General features: G+C 42.2%; 1 protein-coding gene across 1 annotated transcript in view; it reads left to right on the forward strand.

The window, feature by feature from the left end:
• The window catches only part of FBXW8 (F-box and WD repeat domain containing 8), a 114,308-nt gene that overhangs the window by 31,865 nt on the left and 59,459 nt on the right, over positions 1-22,984 (forward strand). The window contains exon 5 of the mRNA XM_082852950.1: positions 12,874-13,031. Within this exon, the coding sequence (XP_082709076.1) occupies positions 12,874-13,031 (158 nt within the window). The remainder of the gene's footprint in view (positions 1-12,873; positions 13,032-22,984) is intronic.

A 22,984-nucleotide genomic window follows, 5' to 3' on the forward strand; every position in this document is an offset into this window, starting at 1 on the left:
ACTCTTATGGCATGTTCTGTTAGATTTTCATTAAGGCAAACGGTTTGTATTTTATGAAGACATAAAAAAGTCAAGCAATAATAATAAGTGTTGGCAGAAACAGGTGCTATTCTTTTTTTTTTTTTTTTTTTTTTTTGCGGTATGCGGGCCTCTCACTGCTGTGGCCTCTCCCGTTGTGGAACACAGGTTCCGGACCCGCAGGCTCAACGGCCATGGCTCACAGGCCCAGCCGCCCCGCGGCATGTGGGATCTTCCCAGACCAGGGCACGAACCCGTGTCCCCTGCATCGGCAGGCGGACTCTCAACCACTGCGCCACCAGGGAAGCCCCAGGTGCTATTCTTGATCTCTTGTTCTGAAGCCTTTATTATGAGGAAGGGCTGTGGCCACAGGTAATCTTCCTTCCCCACCACACAGTTCGTATTTGCAGTTAACTTGTCCTGAAATAGGCTTTTTGTTTGTCTCCATTGCCGAGAAATTTAATTCTAACTTCTGTGAATTCCTTTGGCTTCTGTTCCAAAAACCACTTTCATGAATTCTTCATATTTTATTACAGAGATGTTTTTATGTGTTTCTTTAATGTATAATAAGAAGATGACTTTCTTCTTGGATTAACAAGATGTCTTGAACTAGAGTCTCACATTGTGTACTTAATGCCACAGAGACCAGGACACTTAAACTTCTGAGTCTGGATTGACTTTGCAGTGAGACACCCAAAAGAGCTTTCTACCTGGAGGAGCAAACAAAAACAAACCTTGGACTTAACAGCTTAGTAGTAGGAGAGCCTTTTTCTTTAAAGAAAACTCTTCCCTTCAGAAGCATTCCTTAACTGAAATTTCCAAGAGTCAGATTATTTTAATATTTTGTGGTCCGTAATACCTATGTAAAAGTATTTTGCTTCAAACAAGATAAGCCTTAGGAGGAACACTTTCCATTACCTTGTGTTTTACTGGCCATGATTTCGAGGCCAGTAAATACCCTTCTTGGGAGTGCTATAGAACTATTACTTTTAGAAAAACTAATGGGCCAGAAACCTAGAATTTTATCCCTTCAGTTATCAGTGTGGCTCTAGGCTTCTGCCCCTCATTGCTTAAGTATGGGCCTGAGAGCTCATGCTAGGTAAGATCCTTTTCACCTGCTAATTCTGAGATTCCTCAATAACTCCCAAAGGGACTGTGATCATTCTAGCTTAGAGAAGTCTCCTGGTGTGTCAGGGGCCTTTGAGGACAGACTATTGAGATTGAACTGAAAGAGTCATAAAAGGAATTAGAAATGAGACGATTCTCGAAAGCCAATTATGAATTTCTTATCTGGACACTAGTCCAGATGCCAGTCCTTCTTTTCCTGCCTCTCCGTTCCCTCGAGGCCTGCTCAACATTACAGATTATGCCAGCACAAAGCAAAGCGGTGGCAGAGTTTAGTGGATCGATAAGATGAAACTTGATCTGTGGGTCAGAGAGGCTCCTCATGGCCCCTCTTTCTAAGAGAACCTTACGTTTATGGCCTAGCATCAGATACTTCAATCTTGCTTGTATATAGAGCATTTTGTGTTTATCATTAAAATTTTATCTGGTGGTTACGATGCTTGTTTTCTGGGTCAGATCTTGAATCCCTTTTCATTTGAGACAGCGGTGTTTGTGGTTACCTCATTCCCAATCAATGTTGTATTCACCAGGCTTTCTGCAGTTATGTATCTCCAAGGAGCTTCTTAAAGAGACAGTGGCCATCTCACCATTTCCTTCTCTTTTACTTCTCTTGCATTTCTCCTATTTTTCTTCTTCCCTTCCTTCTTCTCTATTTTTTTACACAAATAGAATCTGTTCAGACGCTTAGTTTTTTTATATCTGCAGCTAACCGATGTGACATTTTTGCATTTAAACCTGTAAAATGTATTTTATATAATTGATGAAGATTATGTTGCAGAATCTTGCCCCAGCTTCTTCCCAGCTTTTCAGTCCTTTTGTGTAAATGTTCCTGGATTGGAACTGCATTGCTTAGGCTTAGACTAATTTGTGTCACACTTAAGCTTAGGGCGAACCCAGTCTCGGCTCTGCCTTACTCTTCTTTGCGCGCAGAACCAGGGCACCCTTCAGATGCGCATTCACTCGGAAACGCGGAGACACTCGAGTCCCTGTCCAGTGAAAGGACCGGGACGCCTCTTACCTGAGGCTTGTTTTTCCAGCAGAGGAAACAGACGTTATTCTCAAAGCTTTTGATCTTTCACTCTTGTCCATGAGTGTTTGCTTCCTTTCCTGTCTCATGGGTGATAGTTTTCCAGTTACCTTTTCCTGATGTTTGGAGCCTTTGAAATTTGTTTCCAACCTCCCTTTTTCCTCATTACTCTTCCCAGGACACCTTTGGTTCCCTCCCCCTGCCCTGCCACACTGTCCTAGTCACCTCTGACCATGTCTTTTTTTTAACTTGAGATGCTGTTTCCATACCATAAAATCCACCCTTTTAAATTGTGTAAGTCAGGGATTTTTAGTATATTCACAAGGTTGTGTAACTGCCCACCATTATCTAATTCTAGAACGTTTTCATTACCCCCGAAAGAAACCCAGTCCCCGTTTTTTCGCGCCCAGCTCAAGCCTTGCCTCCTCCCACAGGTTCCACGGGGTGCTAGCCTATTAGCGCCCCACTGCCGCTCTGCCCCAGCGTCTACCCTCCTCACACCTCCGGAGGGGTGATTATCTGCAGCTTATAGGGCGGCTAATCACGCGGCCTTGAGGCTTCGCCTAAGCATTTTTGTCTTAACCTCACAGCCATGTATTTTTTTTCAGTTAATTTGTAAGCGTCTTTTAAAACTAGAGGTGATATATAATATTTCATTAAATGCTCTGTAGTACTAATACATTTTTTTTTAGTCTGAAAAAAAGCATTAACATTTGATAGACTCCCTTCCCCCCACCTGTATACTCCATGTTACGTGGGAAGCTGGAGGAATTCCTAATTTCTTTTGTCTGTTCTCCGATTTCTTAGTTTTTTCCAGCTTAGAATCATACAGCTTGAAACCCGGAAGGAACTTAGAGATTCTCTTCCGAAACACTCATTCTGGGTGAGGCAGCTGAGGCTCGGCAAGGTCCGGGGAGTGAGGCTGGCACCCGTGCCCTGCCTGCCCCGCTGTGCTTCTGCGGGGGGCGCGTGGAGAGCCGGGCCCCAGCGCTGCCTTCTGCAGCCCCCGCTCGCTACTCTGGTGGCTTGGCTATTATAGCGTCACTTTGGTTTCTTTCATGGCATGTGTGGACCTTCCCTTTCTGTTAAAAATGAAAACAGTAGTAAAACCACATTGTCTTTGCAAAACTATTAGAAAGTGGAGACGAGAAATCCACCTAAACCCCAGCATGCTACCACAGTTCCCGTTGTGGCTTTTGGTGTGTACCGTTTAGTTTTCTGCCTGTTTTTTAATATTTTAATTACTGGATTTAGGTGGATGGATTTTTAGTTTTTCCAGATTAAGAAATTATTTTAGGGACTTCCCTGGCAGTCCAGTGGTTAAGACTCTGCACTTCCACTGCAGGGGGCACGGGTTCAATCCATGGGTGGGGAACTAGGATCCTGAATGCCGTGTGGCACAGCCAAAAAATTTTAAAAAAGAAATTGTTTTAAAATGCCTTCAAAAAAAAAAAAAGAAAAAAAAATGCCTTCATAATCCTCAACTTCTTTCCCATATAACTTTTTGCCTTGAAGTCTCTAAACCATCCCTCAAACCCAGTCTCCTGAGTGCACCTTCCTTTTTTTCGGTCAGTGCCATAAATAAAGATAAAGATCAAGAGTTTTTTCTTGTTGCCTGTACTGTTTTCAAATGGTGGGGGTCATGTATTAAGCATGTTTGTAACCTCAGAGCCTAACACCAGTCCCAGCACCGAGGAAACCTTGGGGAAGGTATGTATAGAAGGAAAACTCCTTGCACTTCTGAGACCCTGCACTCTCTGAGCCTCCCTACCGCATCTTTGACTTACCAAGCTCTTAACTCTGGCCCTTCCTCGTGCCTCTCTGTGGTGTCATGTGGCCACCTAGCAGTGATATGCAGCATCCCAGAAAATACCAGAAACAGTGGTTTTCTTTGCTGGTCAGGTAAGTGGAAGTTCCTTCAACGGTGACTAAGTATGTAATTCAAATACAACCTTTACTTTGATTTTTTCTGGCTAAAATTTCCCATTTCTTTAACCTGAGAATAATTTGTGCTGAGAAGCCACCAATCTCTGCGATAAGCCACCTGTCTCTTTCTCTCAGAGCTCAGCCTCTGTGTTTTCTTTGTGATCTGGTAGCGTTCCCGAAATGCGGTGAGGTTTAGTGTGTGTCTTCCTTGGATTTAGAAGAAGAGGTGTTATCTAGAAAGTTGGTTGATAATAAGTGATTAGGAAGCATGGTGTTTGTTTCTTTGTTTTTGTTTGTTGTGAGAGCTCCGAGAATTTTAGAATGTCTCTCAAATTATACGTTTATCATTGAGGGAAAAGACTAGAAGGGACGAGGCTATGACGGCATCCCAGTCCTGTTTTGTGAGGCCTAGACCGTCCTCTTTCTCCACAGTTGCACTCTGGGAGTTAAGGGTGTTGAAAACAGATGACATCATGAGTTCAGAAGGGTCACATTATAACCTGAGATGTAGGTCTAGGTATAATTTGCCAGGAATATATTCGCTTTACTGCCATCTAGTGAAGGAGAGCATCTCGGGTAAAACTTGCCGGAGAAAGTCAAGCGGGGGGCTCACTGGGAGCCTTGTGCCAGCTCTGCTAACCATTAAGCTGTTAGCTCACGAGAAGCTTTTATCAGATGCCCAGGAGTATGGTGGTGTTTTGCAGTGAAGTCCCTCCTCACTGTCACTTAAGATTCATAAGTCTGAAGCGCTTCAGTTTGCGTAAGAAAGCATACTATTCACATTAGAGGACCATTTCCTGCCCCCCCCCCCCCGTTTTGGTTTTAAAAAACATCAAGCCCCCTCTTTGTGGCAAGGTTTTTCTCAACACTCCTAAATGCCTCTCCTTCCGTTTTCTACTGTGGTGATCTGCCTTTTCAGGTTGCAACTCCTGCCTTGACTGGAAGGAACAGTGACTGTGTATCCATGTTTCTTCTCTGTCAAGTGTGGTTGGAGGGAAAACTGGATCGTCTGATGTCACCAAGTGCTAGGTGTCTTCTTTCCCTGAAAAGTACTCAGTTGTCCTGTTTGGTCTCCTGCACTTCCTCCATCTCCATCCCCTCTGAGCCAAGTGACACCAAGCAAAACCACACACACGTCTCTAGCAGCCAAGTGACGTCTGGCTGTCGTTCTGGCTTTTATCTTTCCTAGAGCTCTGTCTGTCACAACCTGGACAGAGTCGAGAGGGTTGCCAGTCTTATGTAGACATGAAGCAACATTTTGAGCTTCCAGTTTATATATGTAAAATTTGGTGTCTGAATCTCTGGTTGGTTCACTTTGCCTATTGACACTTTATTGGAATGTTATCATTGTTTATAATTAAGAACTGTTGGAAAATAATAGTTCAGACATAGGCACGTGTCTAAGGTAACTTGAAATAGCTTGCTTTTAGCCATTTTTTCTCCACTTTTCCCAGTAATTAAAAATGTGCCTTTGTATTGACCATGTACCATGCCAAAATATGGCTTTGATCTGAAATAGTGTGTATTTGCCCTGAATTTTACAACACTTGCTATTCAGCAGCTGAGGACCTCAAGGATGGTGTTTGTAATACTCTAGCTTCATGTGAATGTATAAAAATGGATAATACATAGGATTAGTTTGAGGCTCTTGAGATGATAACAGATGCTTTGTAAATACAGATTGGTGATAAAAATTGCATTAGATAAATGTCACCCCATATTTATACTTACTAAGGACTTGCTTTCTGTCTTTCTCCTTTTTAAAAAACTGTTTCTCTTGGCAGTTCCTTTCAACCTTGCGTTATATAGACTTTGTGCTGCTGCTTATTATGACATTGGATTGTTTCCCATAAGGAATTCGATCATTACCCATTAGGGACCTCTTTTTATAAATACTTTTATTTATTTTCTGCTGTGAGGTATACATGCTTTTCTGGTAAGTAAGTCTGAGGTAAGATATTGATAAGAGACCAGAGGAGAGCTTTACATTTATTATATCCTTAATGAAGGAGCTCCAGAATATCCTTAGTAAATACTGATGAACTCATGACTGCATTTATCCATCTCTGGTTCTCCAAGGAATAATGGGAAGGGCCACAGCTACAGTAACTCTGCATAATCATCATTGGCTCTGACTCTATTGATTGTGATTAACCAAGATGTATGGAAAACAGTTTTAAGTGTGTAGTGCATGGATCTCGTAAGGTCCATTAAGATGTTCATTATTTTTCAATTGATGCATCTTAAGCTGCACTTGATGTTTGTAGTAGTGCATTTCCACAGAAAGACTGCACCGTGGGATTGAGTTCATTTTGTTAATTGCATAATACGACACAGTCATGTTTCATAGAAAACAGTAAATACTCTTGCTTTCATTGATTTGTAATCTTTGGTATTACTAAAGAAAGTATGGAGTATGTGTGACTAGCTCCTAAAACCTCTGCACGTTAAGGGCATAGTGAACATTTCTTGAAATGTGGGCACTGCACTTGTAGGGGCCTCTGCCTAATTGCTTTGTAGGCTTTAAACCACTTCCATCTTCTGAGTTTAAGTCAGAATCGTTCATTCAGTATGTACTAAGCACAGATGAATACTGCAGACACATTCCTTGCTGACGGGAGGGGTACACATCCCTTGCTTTCCTTGCTGACGGGAGGGGTACACATCCCTTGCTCATAGACCAAAGGGATACAGTTACAGGTGGTTACAGGACAGTGTGAGAGAGGTTAGGGTAGGGGAAGAGCGGGCACCCTAACACACTGGCGAGGGGCACCTAGTGTAGGCTCCAAGTAAGGCAGGGTTTCTCCTGAGAAGTGACTTCTCAGTTGAGTCTGGAAGGGATGACTAGGAGTTGGCCAGGCAGAGTTTTTATTTATTTATTTGGCTGCACCAGGTCTTAGTTGCGGCATGCAGTCTCCTTTAGTTGTGGCATTCGGCACCTAGTTCCCCGACCAGGGATCGAACCCGGGCCCCCTGCGTTGGGAGCGTGGAGTCTTACCCACTGGGCCACCAGGGAAGTCCCCAGGCAGAGTTTTGTATGGAGTAAGGACGCAAGTAACTTGCATAGATTCCGTGGCTCCTGACTCCCAAACCAACGGTGGGCATGAAAAATCCGTTACAGCATTTATTTTTCTGGTGAGTTGGATGGAATACAGCTTCAGAATCCTTCTCAACACAGAGCTGTAGGCAGCCACTACTGATTTATTGGATTTGACACACAAATGAAACCATTTGCTGTTCCTGGCCTGAGGCCTCATAACAAGGCTCCTTTTGGCTGCTGTGAGTACTTGATCAGAATAGACTTGTGACTTTGTGGGTGGCTGTGTGACTATGGTCCTGTAGAGGGTGAAGTTTTACCAGCCATCCCACATGTTCTCCCACATCACCTGTGAAGCATGTGTAGGCGGCACCTTTGCATCTGCCCAGTCCCACGCCCCTTGCCAGCATACTGAGCTTTTTTGTTGTTGGCTTCTTGCCTTCCAGTTGAGCTGTAGTGATAGAATTGATGAGTTAGGGTCAGGGACTATGTCCGGCAAGCCTGAGTCACAGTATTGAAAACAGTAAATTCCTTATATTGCACTTAAATGGGGATGGTTCTCAAAAGCCGTATGTGTTTACAGACACTCATCGGAGGAGGCAGAGTGACTTGTTGGCTAGAGCAGCAGTTAGAGAAAAGCCTGGGGACCCGGTTTGACCCCAGCTGTGCCATTAAAATGTTTCTTGTGACCTTGGGTAAGTCACTTAACCTGACTACCAGATTCTTAAAACAGTGCCCCAGGTTGTTGTGAAGAGCCTTGAAAAAAATTTTTTTAGCAAATCACTGGCAGCTGGAAGCAAAATGGAACCATCCCCCCCACAGCTCCCACCTGCTTGGCTCCTTAGAGGAGGAGGAAGGTTCAAGGTTGTTTGCAGCTGTACAGCACTTCTTCCATTTTCTTCAGGTCTCCTAGTCCAAATAAGCAGTCTGCTTATTGGAAATGTACTAGTTAATGAAAGCTCTTCCATGGTAAATCATTTTAAATTGGCAGTTGCTCTGGTGTGCGGAGCTTGAAAGAGGCTCTATTCCCATTCTTTCAACAAAAAATCAGCTGTGGTCTCTGACCTATTTATTTGGAGGTAAACTCAACGTTGCCAAGCATAAAAAAAGACTGGGAAAAGCATACAGCTTCACTGGTCCGTGCCGTGGGCCGGGATGTCCTTACTCGTTTGGAAAAGGCTTCTTTCTTCCTTAGTTTTTCTTTAGTGTTCTTACATCAGCTAATATATTAGTCGCAGTTGTACTTTGCACAGACACTAATTAGAGAGCCATCAACATTGGGGTCCAAAGGCTTACTGACAATGCAACTGTCATAGTGGTGTCTTAATTGGTTGAGTGTAATTGTCATTAGGCAGCCATAAAGACATCTGGAGCTCTGGAGAAGAATCAGCCCTTTTCCCTACCGCCCTTTCCTATCTGTTCTTGCTTCTCCTGGCCAACGTTATTAAGCGCTTTTAGATCACATTTAGAGTTTGGTCCAGGTCCCTCTGCCCCAACCAGTGTTTTACCCTCATGAAAATGTCTGTTTCTTTAGCACGAGTTCATTAACACAGTCTGAGCACCACTGCTATGGTTGCTTTCATGTGTTAGAGTTTAGAGCCTATTGCTGAGTCATCGTGTAGTACCTGCTGAAATGGGATGTTTATTCTCTTTTCCCATCATAAAGGAGACACCGGGTCTTTTATATTTGCCTTGTGAGTTGCTTTGCAGCATTTATGCTATTATCATGCTTTTTGGCCATGAAGAATGGAGTTGATTTAAACGGATATATATGGAAAATTTCATGTTTACCAAAATAATTTAGCTTATTCCGTGTTCTATAGAGAGGTTTTAATCAGTTTGGAAGTAAATGCAAGAAGTCTGACGCATCTCGATGCACGCATTCCGGGTGTTTCACTGATCATTAGCACTAGAAGGTGGGCAGCAGAAAGAAAAGGAGATGCCACTCAAAGCAGCTGGGGACCCCCTTCTTTCAGCTGTGTGTAAGGCACTGTGATGGAGGCTGTGGCATTGAGGTAGGGCGTTCACGAGGACTTCACGGTCAGGGTGAGGAGACGTGGGATGTAGCAGTGAACGCCATTTCTTCAGGTCCAAGGGCGCAGTAGTTGAGTCAGAGAGGCTTCATGGAGGAGGAGGGCCTGGGCTAGGCCTTGAGACGTTGGTGGGCTTGAGTGAGGTAGGTTGTTCTCAATCTTGGTGGCACGTTGGGAAACACTGTTGTCTGGTTCCACCCCCAGAGAGTCAGATTTCATTGATCTGGTGTGCCCTTGGGTATTGGGAGTTTTAAAAGCATCCCAGGTGACTCTAATGTGTAGCCAAGGTTGACCCACCCAGCTCGTTCATGGGGAGGGAAGGGGCTCCAGAAAGGTGGAGCCAAGGTGCAGAGACACCTATGGTGTGGAAGCCAGTGAACGGCAGGCCTGGCTAGAGGCCAGCTCATGCTAAGGAAGAGGAGAAAGTGAGGCTGGAAGAGGGGTGGAGGCCAGTTTGTGGAGAGTTCTCAGTGCCTGGCCGGTAGTTAAAGCTTCATTCAGTGTGGTGTTGAGGCCTCAGGATTTACAGAGGGCTTCCTGGGTGTCAAGTACTATCGTAGTTCTACTGTTCTGGTCACTGGATCAACATCAGTGAGCAAGACCCAACCCCTGACCTTAGAAGCTTGTGGGTTCGTAGGGGAGACGAACAGTCAGATGACTACACACGTACTCACACAGTTGCCACTCGAGGAAAGTCTAGGCCGCTGTCCTGGTAGATGATAAGGCTCGGGGTCTAGTGTGGAGGGCGAGGGAGAGAGGGAGAGAGATCCGCGTAGTCAGGTATTTTTGAGGGCTTGGCTGGTGCGGGGCTGGCTGCAGGTGGGCGAGGCTCAGGAGTGAGGAGGCTGCCGTGGGGCGGCCGGGAGCTGATGCAGTAGCGGGACCTGGTGGCAGACGGGGAACGAGAAGGGCAGGAAGGGCGTGCTGACCGCATGTATAGCAGTGTGGGTGGCCGGGGAAGGAGGTATGGAGGAGCCCCTCGGTTTTGTACCAGTGACCTGGGATGGATGCTGTCACCAACAGAATCAGGAACTTGCAACAGGCCAGTCTGGTTGTGGGCTGAGGCTTTTTGAGGAGAGCACGTGTTTAATTTTAGGTGGGTGGAATGGCAGTGGGAAGGGGACAGCCGCATGGAAGAAGAGGCTGGTCAGGAGCCTTTTCGATGTTAAAAGATGCTCCTCTCTGGGTGACCTCTGCCCTCCGTCTCTCCTCTTCCCCAAAAGAGAGAGACACATTGTATTTCATAGCTCACGGTTGTGTGGTTCAGCAGTTGTTCAAGTTTTGGTTTGGTTGTTGTTGCTTTACCTTGGAACTCCTTGTGTAAAGGGAGCTTGCAGATGGTGGCGCTCAGGCCACCCAAATCCTGTCCTCTGTATCCACTAAGGGGGCACCTCAGAGGACCACGTGAAGACGGCTGGTGTGGTCCCATATGCAGGTCATAAGAAACAGTGACCAAGACTGATGGAAAGTACATACGTTTTCCTGGTTTGTGTACTTCTTTCTCTCAAAGTTCCTGAGTCCTCTGATCTCCTGAGTTCCCTCTGTCTTTCACTTACCTTCTCTGTATTTCTGAAAGATGTTGCCATCCTTCTTACCTTTCTTTTCTGAATTGGCCAGTTCCTTTCACATAGAATTTAACCTTAAGAATCTAATAATCATACACAGCCTAGAAGTTCAACCGTGTTATCTCTGTTGAGTGTCTCTGTTGCTAAGCGTGTGGCCTTATTGCAGGGAATGCTGGAGTCATTTTCAGGGTGTCAGGGTGAGCCTGGTAGCTTTGGTGCAGTGCAGTGTGTGTTCTTATGGAGGTTTCCTCATTGAAGGTGATATGGAACTCTGCCTGGAGGGTCTGGGAGCCAGCGGCCGTGGCGATATCAATAGCTGCCTTTGCTTGTGCATCGCCAGGTGTAATGACACTCATGGAGTGAGCGTTTCTGTTTACTGGAGGATCAGTGGTCAAACAGAGGCCCATCAGTCCAGTTTTAGAAAGCACGTCTCTCCTATTTGCCTCTTTACACTACACATACACTCTCCAGTCACTGTCCTATAGGGAGAGAGTCCAGTGCTCCAACCTAGAGAATGTGTGTGACAGGATGGCCTTTGAATTCATAATGTACATATTTTCTGTCAACTAATAATTTGAGGGAAACACTGCTACATTTAGTAAATGAAGCATTCCTGAATCAGAATATTCCCAGTTTCTTTATTAAGAAACCTCGCATGAGAAATTCATCTATAACCACTTCATAGATGCATCATGTCATAGACTTAAGTAATTAAATAAATCTTGGAGTTATCTTGTTCAACTCTACACTTGTAATATGAGATCAAAGAAGGAACTATGGCTTGGCCTCAGGAAGACTGAACACCTTTACAGTTGTCTGCCTGTCTCTGTTTGTGTGGGTTCATCATGAGACTCTTACCCCGTTTCTTTTTTTTTTTTAAATCTTTATTGGAGTATAATTGCTTCACAATGCTATGTTAGTTTCTGTTGTACAACAGAGTGAACCAGCCATATGCATACATATATCCCCATATCCCCTCCCTCTTGAGCCTCCCTCTAGGTCGTCACAAAGCACCGAGCTGATCTCCCTGTACTCAGCCATCAAAAGAAAGAAAATTGAGTTATTTGTAGTGAGGTGGATGGACCTAGAGTCTGTCATGCAGAGTGAAGTAAGAGAAAGAGAAAAACAAATACCGTACGCTAACGCATATATATGAAATCTAAAAAAAAAAAAAAATGGTACTGATGAACCTAGTGGCAGGGCGGGAATAAAGACGTAGACATAGAGAATGGACTTGAGGACATGGGCCGGAGGGGGGAGGTGGAAGCTGGGGTGAAGTGAGAGGAGCATCGATATACATATATTACCCCGTTTCTAACGTGCTTTCCCACCGTTGCTTTACATGTTGAATCAAACCCCCTGTAGCAGATGTGAAGAACTTAGCGTAGACACCTCAGTGGCAGCCAGCGCACCACCTCATCATCTGGCCGTTCCATTATCTTCGGGGCCTGGTGTCTGCGCAGGTTCCGGGCCTGCCTTGGCGTTGATGGAGTGAGGCATTTGCTGCAGTGGCAGGTGTAATCGGAGAGAGTGAGCGCTCCTGTCCTCTAAGCGGGCGAAACCGGGGTGTGTCATACATGTTGGCAAGAGCTTTTCATGAGAAGGCAGCACTGTCTGGCTGCTAAAGGCAAGATTTAATTGTTTCAGCAAATCAATTAGTCTTTAGGGACTTTAATCAGTCAAATCTGTTGCATGGATGAAGTACTAGAAAGCTTGTGCCTGTAAGACCATTAGTCCTTAGCAGTTCCCTCTCTGTCTTTCGCGTGTGTGCGTCTGTGTATAAATAGCATGGCTTCTACACATTTCTGCTAGTGATCCCTTTACTGGGAGGACTTAAGGTAGCAGATTGGTTATAATAGTCAAAAAGGAAAAACAAGGAGATCTTGCTACCCAATTTTTTATTACAGTATTCTCACTTGAAATTGTCCCCATTGTGCTACGAGAACAGGAAACGTGCTCTTGGCCTTTCTGTTACAGAGTTGCCATTTCCTCTTGTTGGAGTGACTCTGTAAACAGTGTTGCAGCAGTGGCTCCACACCGGCCAGATCTGACTCCTCTGTCGTTTTAAGGCTTCCCCATTCTCTCCACGGTGGCCCTGCTCTTCACTCCCCATTTGGAACCAAGCGTGTCCTTCTTTTCCAGATATACATCAGGGGACGTGAGGGTGTGGGACACCCGCACCTGGGACTACACAGCCCCCTTCCTGGAATCGGACTACGAGGAGGATGAGCCTGGAATGCAGCCATATGTCTCCTTTGTGAGGATAAACAGCTCGCTGGCGGTAGCGGCTTATGAGGATGGTAAGTAACCACAAGCCACCTCCCTGTTAAGGAAAAAAAAAAGCTTGACAAAAATTAAGCAGCTGTGGCCGGCTCCACCCATAATCCCTCCGTACATACATGTGGGCACACACATGTTCACACACACACCCTTATTCTTGCCTTTATGTGAAGAAGTTGGCCAATAACCCTCAATGCATTAGTAGGCATTGGAACACAGCGCCCTTTCAAACTGGTGTTTAATTCCTACTGGAACTGTAGGGCTAGGTTTTAGAGCCAGACAAGGCTGGCCAAGCCATCTTAAGCAAATAACTTGTTTGGTGTTAAATATACTTGGCCTACTTTTCCTTTCGTCTCTGCTTGATCCAAAGGAAAGAGTGAAAAGAGGCTAGACATAGATAATCTGTTGACAAATATGGAAATAGAAAAATAAAGGTAGGCAGGGCCTACCTTTTCCTGGCACTTACATACCATACGAGATAATTTATGGTAATACGTTGTCTCTCTGGGACCAACAGAATTCTTTTTGTGTGTGGGCAGCTGTGGATTTACAGAACTAGGTAAGAAGAGTCTAATAATTTTGATGGCTGAGATATTGTATACTACCTCTCATGCTCCTAACTTCCATTATGTTGTAAAGTTTGAGTCTCCAAAAGCTTTGTCTCCCCACTTGCCTGAAAGTTGGATCACAAGATATTGCAGAATGTTAGCGTTCCTGTCATGGCGTGGTTGCAAATCTTCAGAGGTAGCTCAGAGGGACAAGACTGTAGTAAAGGACCTAATGGGGAATTTTATATCCATATGCCATTTAAGAAATAAAAATTAGAGCTGAAATATTAAATATTTTCATTTTATTACTTTAACGTGAACTCTGTTTTTTTGGTTTGACATTAATTGGGCACCATTGATGGATTTTCCTTTCAGCCTCTAGAAATTCAGCTAAGCTGTCTCTGGGGTATGTCATAGTTCGTGTATGTTTGTTAACATCCTGGATAGATAACATAAGAGCAGCTTGAGTGTGACTCCTATGTGCCGAATTATCAATGAGGGTTTTTTTCAAACAACTATGCAGAAGTTGTAATACTTTTAAGTTAGAATCATATACAGTTTTAGAACCATCCAGTAGCCTCTTCCTGCCACACACACATTCTTCTTCAGATCGGGAAACTGAGGTCCAGAGAAGCCGACTAAGTTATTTCCTTGAGGTTGAATCATTCATCAGTCGCAAATCGAGAACTTTGGTTGTGTCTTCTGGGCCATGCCGGGGATGTAGTGCTGTTTATGTAATAACTCCACAGAGACACTTATAAAGAGGTGCATCTCAATTTTTTGCACCCTCACATCTCATATCTTGTGAGCTTGAAAATAGAGTTTTTGGTGATGTGCAAGTGTGCTGCCGGTTTTAGTTTGTTGGTTAGAATTGTAGTTGTCACCCTTATCCCTGTTGTTGCACAGAAATAATAGGAAACCTTGTAGATAGGCTAGGGAAACTTCTTTTTTCAGTAAATACTTGGCAAATAATTGTCATAATGTATTTTAAATACTTGGTTTAAAAAAATTTCGTAGTTAAAATTCAAAGCACAAAAGGATAATATATAAAAAAAGAAAATGTATACAAAAAGAAGTTGAAGTGTTCCTCCCTGCTCCCCTACTCCTAGTTCCTCTCACGTTTCACACGTATGTCCCACTCTGTGTACTCTTCTGCATGTTGATTTTTCACCTAATGACACATCTTGGGATCTTTCCATATTAGCACTTATAGGTAAACCCTGTTCTTTTTCAGCTTGTGTAGTATTGCATTATGTGGCTGTACTATAATTTATTTATTAGGGCCCTTAACGATGCACATTTGGATTGGTTTTTGTTGTTGTTGTTATTAAAAGCAGTGCTGCAAAACAATATCCTTGAACAAGTATCGTGATGGACTTATGCAAGTATAGTCACAGAGTAAATTACCAGTAATACCGGATTGGAGGCTACAGATGCTTTACGTTTTGATAAATGCTGCCAGATTGCCCTCCAAAAAGGTTTCACTAGTTTATAGTCTCACTAAAAGTATATGAGAATGACTGCTTCCTCATGCTTGTCTGATAGGTGGACATGGTATTTCACTGTTGTTTTTGTTTACCTTTCTTTATATAAGTATATATGAACATCTTTTCATTGTGTTTTTAGGTGTTTGTATTTCTTTCTCTGCAAATTGTTTCCCCATTTTCTTTGGGTTGTTATCTTCTGCAGTTGAAAGTAAAGGGCTAAGGAAATAACCCTTGTCATTGATTTTAAATATTTTTTCAGTTTGTCCCTTATTCTTCAATGGACTTTGTTTATGGTTTATTTTTCTAAACAGTAGTTATGTATGTATGTGAATATGTGATTTTAATTTTTTAATCCATAAATGAGTGGGTTTTATTTTGTAATTTAATGCATTTGACTAAGTAATACATTTTAAGGGATGTAAGGTCAAGCTCATATATAAAGTTATGCATTGCAAAGTCTTGCTTCTACCCATTTTTGTCCACTCCATTCTAAAGCAACCATATTTTTTAGTTTGTTTTCTATCCTTCTAGTATTTCTTTATTGTAAATACAAGTAAGTATTAGTATCTATTCACATTCTCTCCCCGCCCCCTTTTCTTCTTTTTTTGGCTGCTTTGGGTCATCTTTGCTGCGCGTGGGCTTTCTCTAGTTTTGGTGAATGGGGGCTACTCTTCGTTGTGGTGTGCAGGCTTGTCATTGCGGTGGTTTCTCTTGTTGCAGAGCACGGGCTCTAGGGGCGTGGGTTTCAGTAGTTGTGGCGCACGGGCTTAGTTGCTCCGCAGCATGTGGGATCTTCCTGGACCAGGGAACAAACCTGTGTCCCCCACATTGGCAGGCGGATTCTTAACCACTTCGCCACCAGGGAAGTCCCTCCCCCCTCTTTTTAAACAAAAGATAGCGTACTACTTTATATCATTCCATACCTTGGTTTTTTTCACTTAATGGCGTATCTTTTTTTTTAATTGGATAAATTTGACATGTAACATTGTGTAAGTTTAAGGTGTACACTGTGTTACTTTGATACATTTATATACTGTAATGTGACTGCTATTGTAGTGATATTTATCACATTACATAATTATAGTACAATATTGTTATCTGTATTCATTATACTATACATTAGAACCCTGTTTATTCACCACTTGTTACAAGTTTGTACCTTTAAACACCATCAGTCTTATCCCGCCTGTTCCTCCCCCGCCCCACCCTGTAACCACCGTTTTACTCAGTTTTTTTTAAACAGGTTTGACTGTTTTAGATTTCACATGTAGGTGATACCATACAGTTCTTGTCTTTCTCTGTCTGACTTATCTCACTTAGTATAATATGCTCAAAGTCCATCCACGTTGTTGAAAATGGCAGGATTTCCTTCTTTCTCATGGCTGAATAATGTTTTATTGTGTCTGTATACCATGTCTTTTTTATCCATTCATCCACTGATGGGCATTTGGCTTGTATCCATATCTTGGCTATTGTAAATAATGCTGTAATAAACCTGGGAATGCTTACATCTCGTTAATGACACAGCTTGAAACGTTGTCCACGTCAGTGTATGGAGAAGATGCTCCTTTTTCATGGTATTCCATTGTGTACACGCACTGTGATTTATTTACGCAGTCCTTTATTGAGGAACAGTTGTGTTATGCTTTTGCTATTACAGTGTAATAGTGAAAAGCCTTGTACGTATGACATTTCATGTGAATGCAGGAAGGATTATTTCCTACAGAAATGTCTGGGTCAAAAGGTGATGCGAATGGGCTTATATTATTTTGCACTCGAACCAGCAGGGTATGAATTTGTGCCCATTTTCTCAGCAAAGTATGTTTCAAACTGTTCAGTATTTATCACTTTGATAGATAAGAAATGGTATCCAAATATTTCAACTTACATTTCTCTTAGTGTGAGAGAGGTTGAATTTTTTCACATGTGTACCTGCTACTTGTAATTCTTTTTTCTTCTGTTACTGTTTGGGCTTTAATAAATTTTTTTTTTTATTGAGATGATACTATATAAATTTCAGGTGTACAACATAGTGATTCACAATTTTTAAAGGTTGTACTCCATTTATAGTTATTATAAAATATTGACTGTATTCCCTGTGCTGTACAATATATCCTGGTAGCTTATTTATTTTGTACATAGTAGCTTGTGCCTCTTAAACCCCTACTCCCGGTAGTAACCACTAGTTTATTCTCTGTATCTGTGAGTCTGCTTCTTTTTTGTTGTATTTGCTAGTTTGTTGTATTTTTAAGATTTTTAAGATCATACAGTATCTGTCTTTCTCTGTCTGACTTATTTCACTTACCATAATGCCCTCTAAGTCCATCCGTGTTGTTGCAAATGGCAAAATTCCATTCTTTTTTATGGCTGAGAAGTATTCCTGTGTGTGTGTGTGTGTGTGTGTGTGTGTGTGTGTGTGTGTGTGTGTGTACACCACATCTTCTTTACCCATTCATCTGTTGATGGGCAATTAGGTTGCTTCCATATCTTGGCTATTGTAAATAATGCTGCTATGAAGATTGGAGTGCATGTATCTTTTCAAATTAATGTTTTCATTTTTTTCAAATATATACCCAGGAGTGGAATTGCTTAGTCATATGGTAGTTATAATTTTAGTTTTTTGAGGAACCTCCATAATGTTTTCCACAGTGGCTGCACCAATTTACATTCCCACCAGCAGTGTATAATGGTTCCCTTTTCTCCACATCCTCGCCAACATTTGTTATTTGTGTTCTTTTGGATGATAGTGTTACGGCTTATCTTTATATTTGAATCTTGACCAGTATAGAGTTCATCCTAGAATAGTATATGAATCTGATTATATCTTTCCAGCATCTCTTATTAGAAAGCCCATCTCTACCTCACTGGTTTGAGGTGCTGCCTTTACAAGTTTTTGCATATGAAACTCTTTTAGTATTTCGGTCTGTTTCTGGATGTTACATTCTGTTCAGTTGATCTGTCTGGTTGTTTACACTTACATCATCACGTTTGTCTGTCTTATTATTTTGGGTTTCATTTTGCCCTTCTGTGGGTGAAATCTATAGTACTTCCTTGGCTGCATTGTTTACACTGAAATCTTTGCTTTGTCTTGAATTCCTTTTGGTATTAGGATTGTTTCTTTGATAAAAGCTCTTGTGTTTTCTTGCTCCTCTCTCACTCAGCTTGTTTTACCAGTCTGATGGGAATTGTTACTTTCTGAGACAAGCAACAGCTTCTCATTCCCCCCTCCAACCTCACCCCAGACCTCAGGTAGCATCGTCTTTGGTCTTAACTTCAGCTTAACAGATTGTCATTGTGCTATTTGTACCAACATACTCCTGAGTGACTACTTCTGGCCAAAGACAGGTTGAAATAGTCAAACACGCATTTTGTATTGCTTCTTTCTAGGAGCGGGGAACGCGCGCTTCTGAGGCAGTGCCATAGCTAGCACAAAGGAAATTCACCTCATGAGGTCTGAAATTCGGGACTGTGCCCCACAGAAAAGAAGAATAAGATAATAAAATGAGCCGGTGAACTTCAGCTCCCTGTTTGTGCCAAAGGGAAGCTCTGTAGCCATTGAGACCCCCTTGATGGTCTGTCTGTACACATATTCTCCGCAGAAGGAGTCAGGTCCAGAGGGGGAGATGGAAACTGCTTTGGGGAAAAGTTAGTCATCCCCATGTCCTTCTTAGCCTCCTGGCCCTGCAGGAACACTGTACCACCCACCTGGGGTGTTGAGATTTGGCAAGATGATCCACAGTTGTGATTTTTTGAATTCCAACCCACTGGCCTCATATTTCTTCTGCCTTGTTTCCGATTGTCAGCACTGGCCGTCCTCCAGTTTGATTTTTACCACTAATTGTGTTGCACGTTACCGTACCGAAATGAATCAAATCAAAATGCTTTTCCTGGAGCATTAGATAAAGCAGGCGAAGGTTCTGAGTAATGAGCAGATGCTACTAATGCAGGGACAGTGCAGACCTTGCCAGGACTCCATCTGCTCCATGCTTGCCTGCCTTTGGCCTGGAGCCACAGCATTGGGGAATGGCAGCATACTCGAAACCCGCTCCCTGTTCAGAGTTTGTCACGAAAACTCACTCTTTGGTGAGAAATGAGAGTACACACTTCTTAGGTGCAAAGAAGTTCTTATTTGTCCCCCTCAGTGGAGAGAGGAGAGACAAGACCCAGCGCACATTAGCACGTGGAAGCCTAGATAGGACAGCCAACAGTCGTCTTTCTGTGGCGCCGTCAAGCAAGGCAGAGTGGCTTATCCACTCCTGCAGCACTCCTAGTGCAGTTGTCTGAATGCACGCATGCTCCATTGTCCAGGGCTGTGCCTGACCTGGGCCGAAGTGACTATGATTTCTCATTTACTCTCGTGCACACAATGGATGGGAGTGGGTCTCTCCAAGCTTCTTTTTAGCAGTGAACAGTAGGACCATATTTTAGACGGCTGTAGAGACTAGGTGCTTCTAAAGTTTTATTTGTAACTTTGTGTTTAATAAAAAATCAGTTCTTCAGTAGTTTTGTTTATGTCTCTCATTTGTATGTTGATGATGACATTTCAATTTAATAACATAACCTTTGAATGTAATATTTAGTCTCCTCCTCTCCCCTGGTGTTTCAGAAGTGGATTTTTAACATACTAATGCATTGCTTGGGAGATGGCTAGGACACCTGACTGTGGATTGTGGAGAATTTTTTGTTTTTTCAAGGCCTGCCTTTTCTGGTCATTTTTCTCTTAAAAGTTTCAATAAGTAATTCTTTCCTGAAACCGTTGCCTACCCTTAGGTCTTAGGAGTCTTATTCAGACACTTGGTGGATAAAACAATATGAAACAACTTTCTGATAAAAACCAAAAAAATACCAGATGGAGTCCTTTTTTCTTAACAGTAAGAGTGCTCACATTTTAAAGATACTCAGAGTGGATTTAAAAATTGAAATGTAGAGTTTTGAACTGAGGTGGTTCTTTCAGTACTGAGGAAGTATTTCTTAGGGCATTGAACTTTAAAGTTGACTGCCACCTGGAATGGTCTAGGGTGTTAGATTTTGTTTCATAGACAAGCCATAGAGACTATGTTTATGTGATGGAGGAAGTTGCTGAATAAAAATGCTTTTTTAAAGTTTTTCTATTCTTCAGTGAGGGGAGTTTGAAGTTATATTTGTTTTACACTTGCTTATATATACTTTGGACTGAATATGCACTGTAACTAAATAATAGTTCAGTGTTCCTTAAGTAGCATTCCACAGATAAAATCGTGGGTGGGAGTTGTGAGATCTCTAGGAAATTTTTTTTTTTTTAGTAGAGGGAAGGATTGATTATTTATTTATTTTTGGCTGTGTTGGGTCTTCGTTTCGTGTGAGGGCTTTCTCCGTGGCAAGTGGGGGCCACTCTTCATCGCGGTGTGGGGGCCTTTCACTGTCGCGGCCTCTCTTGTTGCGGGGCACAGGCTCCAGACGCGCAGGCTCAGCAGTTGTGGCTCACGGGCCCAGTTGCTCTGCGGCATGTGGGATCTTCCCAGACCAGGGCTCGAACCCGTGTCCCCTGCATTGGCAGGCAGATTCTCAACCACTGCGCCACCAGGGAAGCCCAGAAAGTTTTTTTAAATCTGTGTATTTTTATGGTAATTTTAAAAAGGAATCTGGATCTTTTGACCTTGTAACTAAACCATACTGTGAGATCTCATTATTTGAATTTGCATTTTATAGTCATAGGCTATTGGCACCAAGTGATCACCTGTGTGCCTTGTAATGCTTTGTTTTTCACACTGACTGATTCATAGATGAATTCTTAGAGGTCTGCAAACTCTCAAATTTAAGGAACTGGAGCGGGAAGTTCTCATGCTTTAGGCACACATTAGCAGATGATCAATTTCTAGGATAACTACAAAATTTTGAAGTTACTAGTGAAAGTAATTTGAAATAGTTTTATCATGCAGGAAACAGTGGCACATTGCATTTATGATACAAGGTTTGGTGTTAATCCTTTGGTTAATTGGGGGGTGGTTTTACTGAACATTGATATATTTTTTAATACATCTTTATTGGATTATAATCGCTTTACAATGTTGTGTTAGTTTCTGCTGTACAAGAAAGTGAATCAGCTATATGCATACATATATCCCCATATCCCTCCCTCTTGAGCCTCCCACCCACCCTCCCTATCCCACCCCTCTAGGTCATCACAAAGCACCAAGCTGATCTCCCTCTGCTATGCAGTAGCTTCCCACTAGGTATCTATTTTACATTTGGTAGTGTATATATGTCAGTGCTACTCTCTCGTTGTGTCCCAGCCTCCCCTTCCCCCACTGTATCCTCAAGTCCGTTCTCAACGTCTGCATCTTTATTCCTGCCCTACCACTAGGTTCATCAGTACCAGTTTTCCAGATTCCATATATATGCGTTAGCATACGGTATTTGTTTTTCTCTTCCTGACTTACTTCACTCTGTATGACAGACTCTAGGTCCATCCACCTCACTAAAAATAACTCATTTTCGTTCTTTTTTATGGCTAATATTCCATAGTGTATATTGAACGCTGATTTTTTTTTTTAACATCTTTACTGGAGTATAATCACTTTACAGTGTTGTGTTTCTGCTGTATAATGAAGTGAATCAGCTATAGGTATACATATGTCCCCATATCCCCTCCCTCTTGCATCTCCCTCCCACCCTCCCTATCCCACCCGTCTTGGTGGTCACACAGCACCGAGCTGATCTCCCTGTATGTTGCAGCTGCTTCCCACTAGCTATACATTTTACATTTGGTATTGTACATATGTCAGTGCTACTCTCTCACTTTGTCCCAGCTTACCCTTCCCCCTCTGTGTCCTCAAGTCCATTCTCTACGTCTGCGTCTTTATTACTGTCCTGTCCCTAGGTTCATTAGAACCATTTTTTTAGATTCCGTATATATTGAACACTGATTTTTAATGACACAGCACGATGCATAAATTTTGAACTGAATGAAAATTAGAAACAGTATATCAGTATATGGGATGTAGCTAAGGCAATGCTTAGAGGGAAATTTATAGCATTAAGCGCTTATATTAGAAAAGAGAAAGTCTCAAATTAACAGTATAGCTTTTCACCTTAAACTAGAAAAAGAAGAGAAAGTTAAACAAAATAAGTGGAAGGAATAAAGTAATAAAGATAAGGGCAGAAGTCAATGAAATAGAATAGAGAAAAAAACAATAGAGGAAAATCAATGAAATGGGCAACTGTTCCTTTGAAAATTTTGATCAAATTGACAAACCCTAACCAGATTGATCAGGACAAAAAGAGAAAAGAAATGAATTACCAACATCAGGAATGTAAGAGGGGACATCACTACAGATCCTATAGATACTAAAAAGTTACAGTGAACTATTTTGAACAACTTTATGCCAGTAAATTCAACCAGTTAGATAAAATGGATAAATTGATTTTTTGAAAAACAAACTACCTAAGTTCACTTAATAAGAACTGTAAAACATGAATAGCTATATTTCCATTAAAGAAATTGAATTTGTAATTTAGACGTTTCCACAAAGGAGACTGCAAGCCAAATGGCTTTACTGGTGAATTCTACCAGACACTTAAGGAAGAAATAATACCAATTCTACACACTTCCATAAAATAGACTAAGAGGAACACTTCTCAACTCAGCTTGTGAGGCCAGCGTTACCTATCAAGACTAAAGAAGAAAAAATAACTAATATATGATAACAAGTATACTACAGATTGATAGTCCTCATGAACATAGATGTAAAAACCCTCCAGTGTTATCATTAGAAGTTTCATTGTAAATTCATCCTAATTGAGAAGTCACTTAGTTTTCAGGGTAGCTACTGAAAACATTTGTAAGATACAAGTTAATATGTTTTTACTTTTGTTAGGGATGGCCTTTCAAATTATTTTTTAAAACTGTTTTATTATGGAAAATTCAAAACATGCAAAAGTGGAAAGAACAGTCTGATG

This window comes from Leucopleurus acutus (genome assembly GCF_964270905.1).
Source record: "Leucopleurus acutus genome assembly, chromosome: 13".
In the NCBI taxonomy this organism is placed as follows: domain Eukaryota; kingdom Metazoa; phylum Chordata; class Mammalia; order Artiodactyla; family Delphinidae; genus Leucopleurus; species Leucopleurus acutus.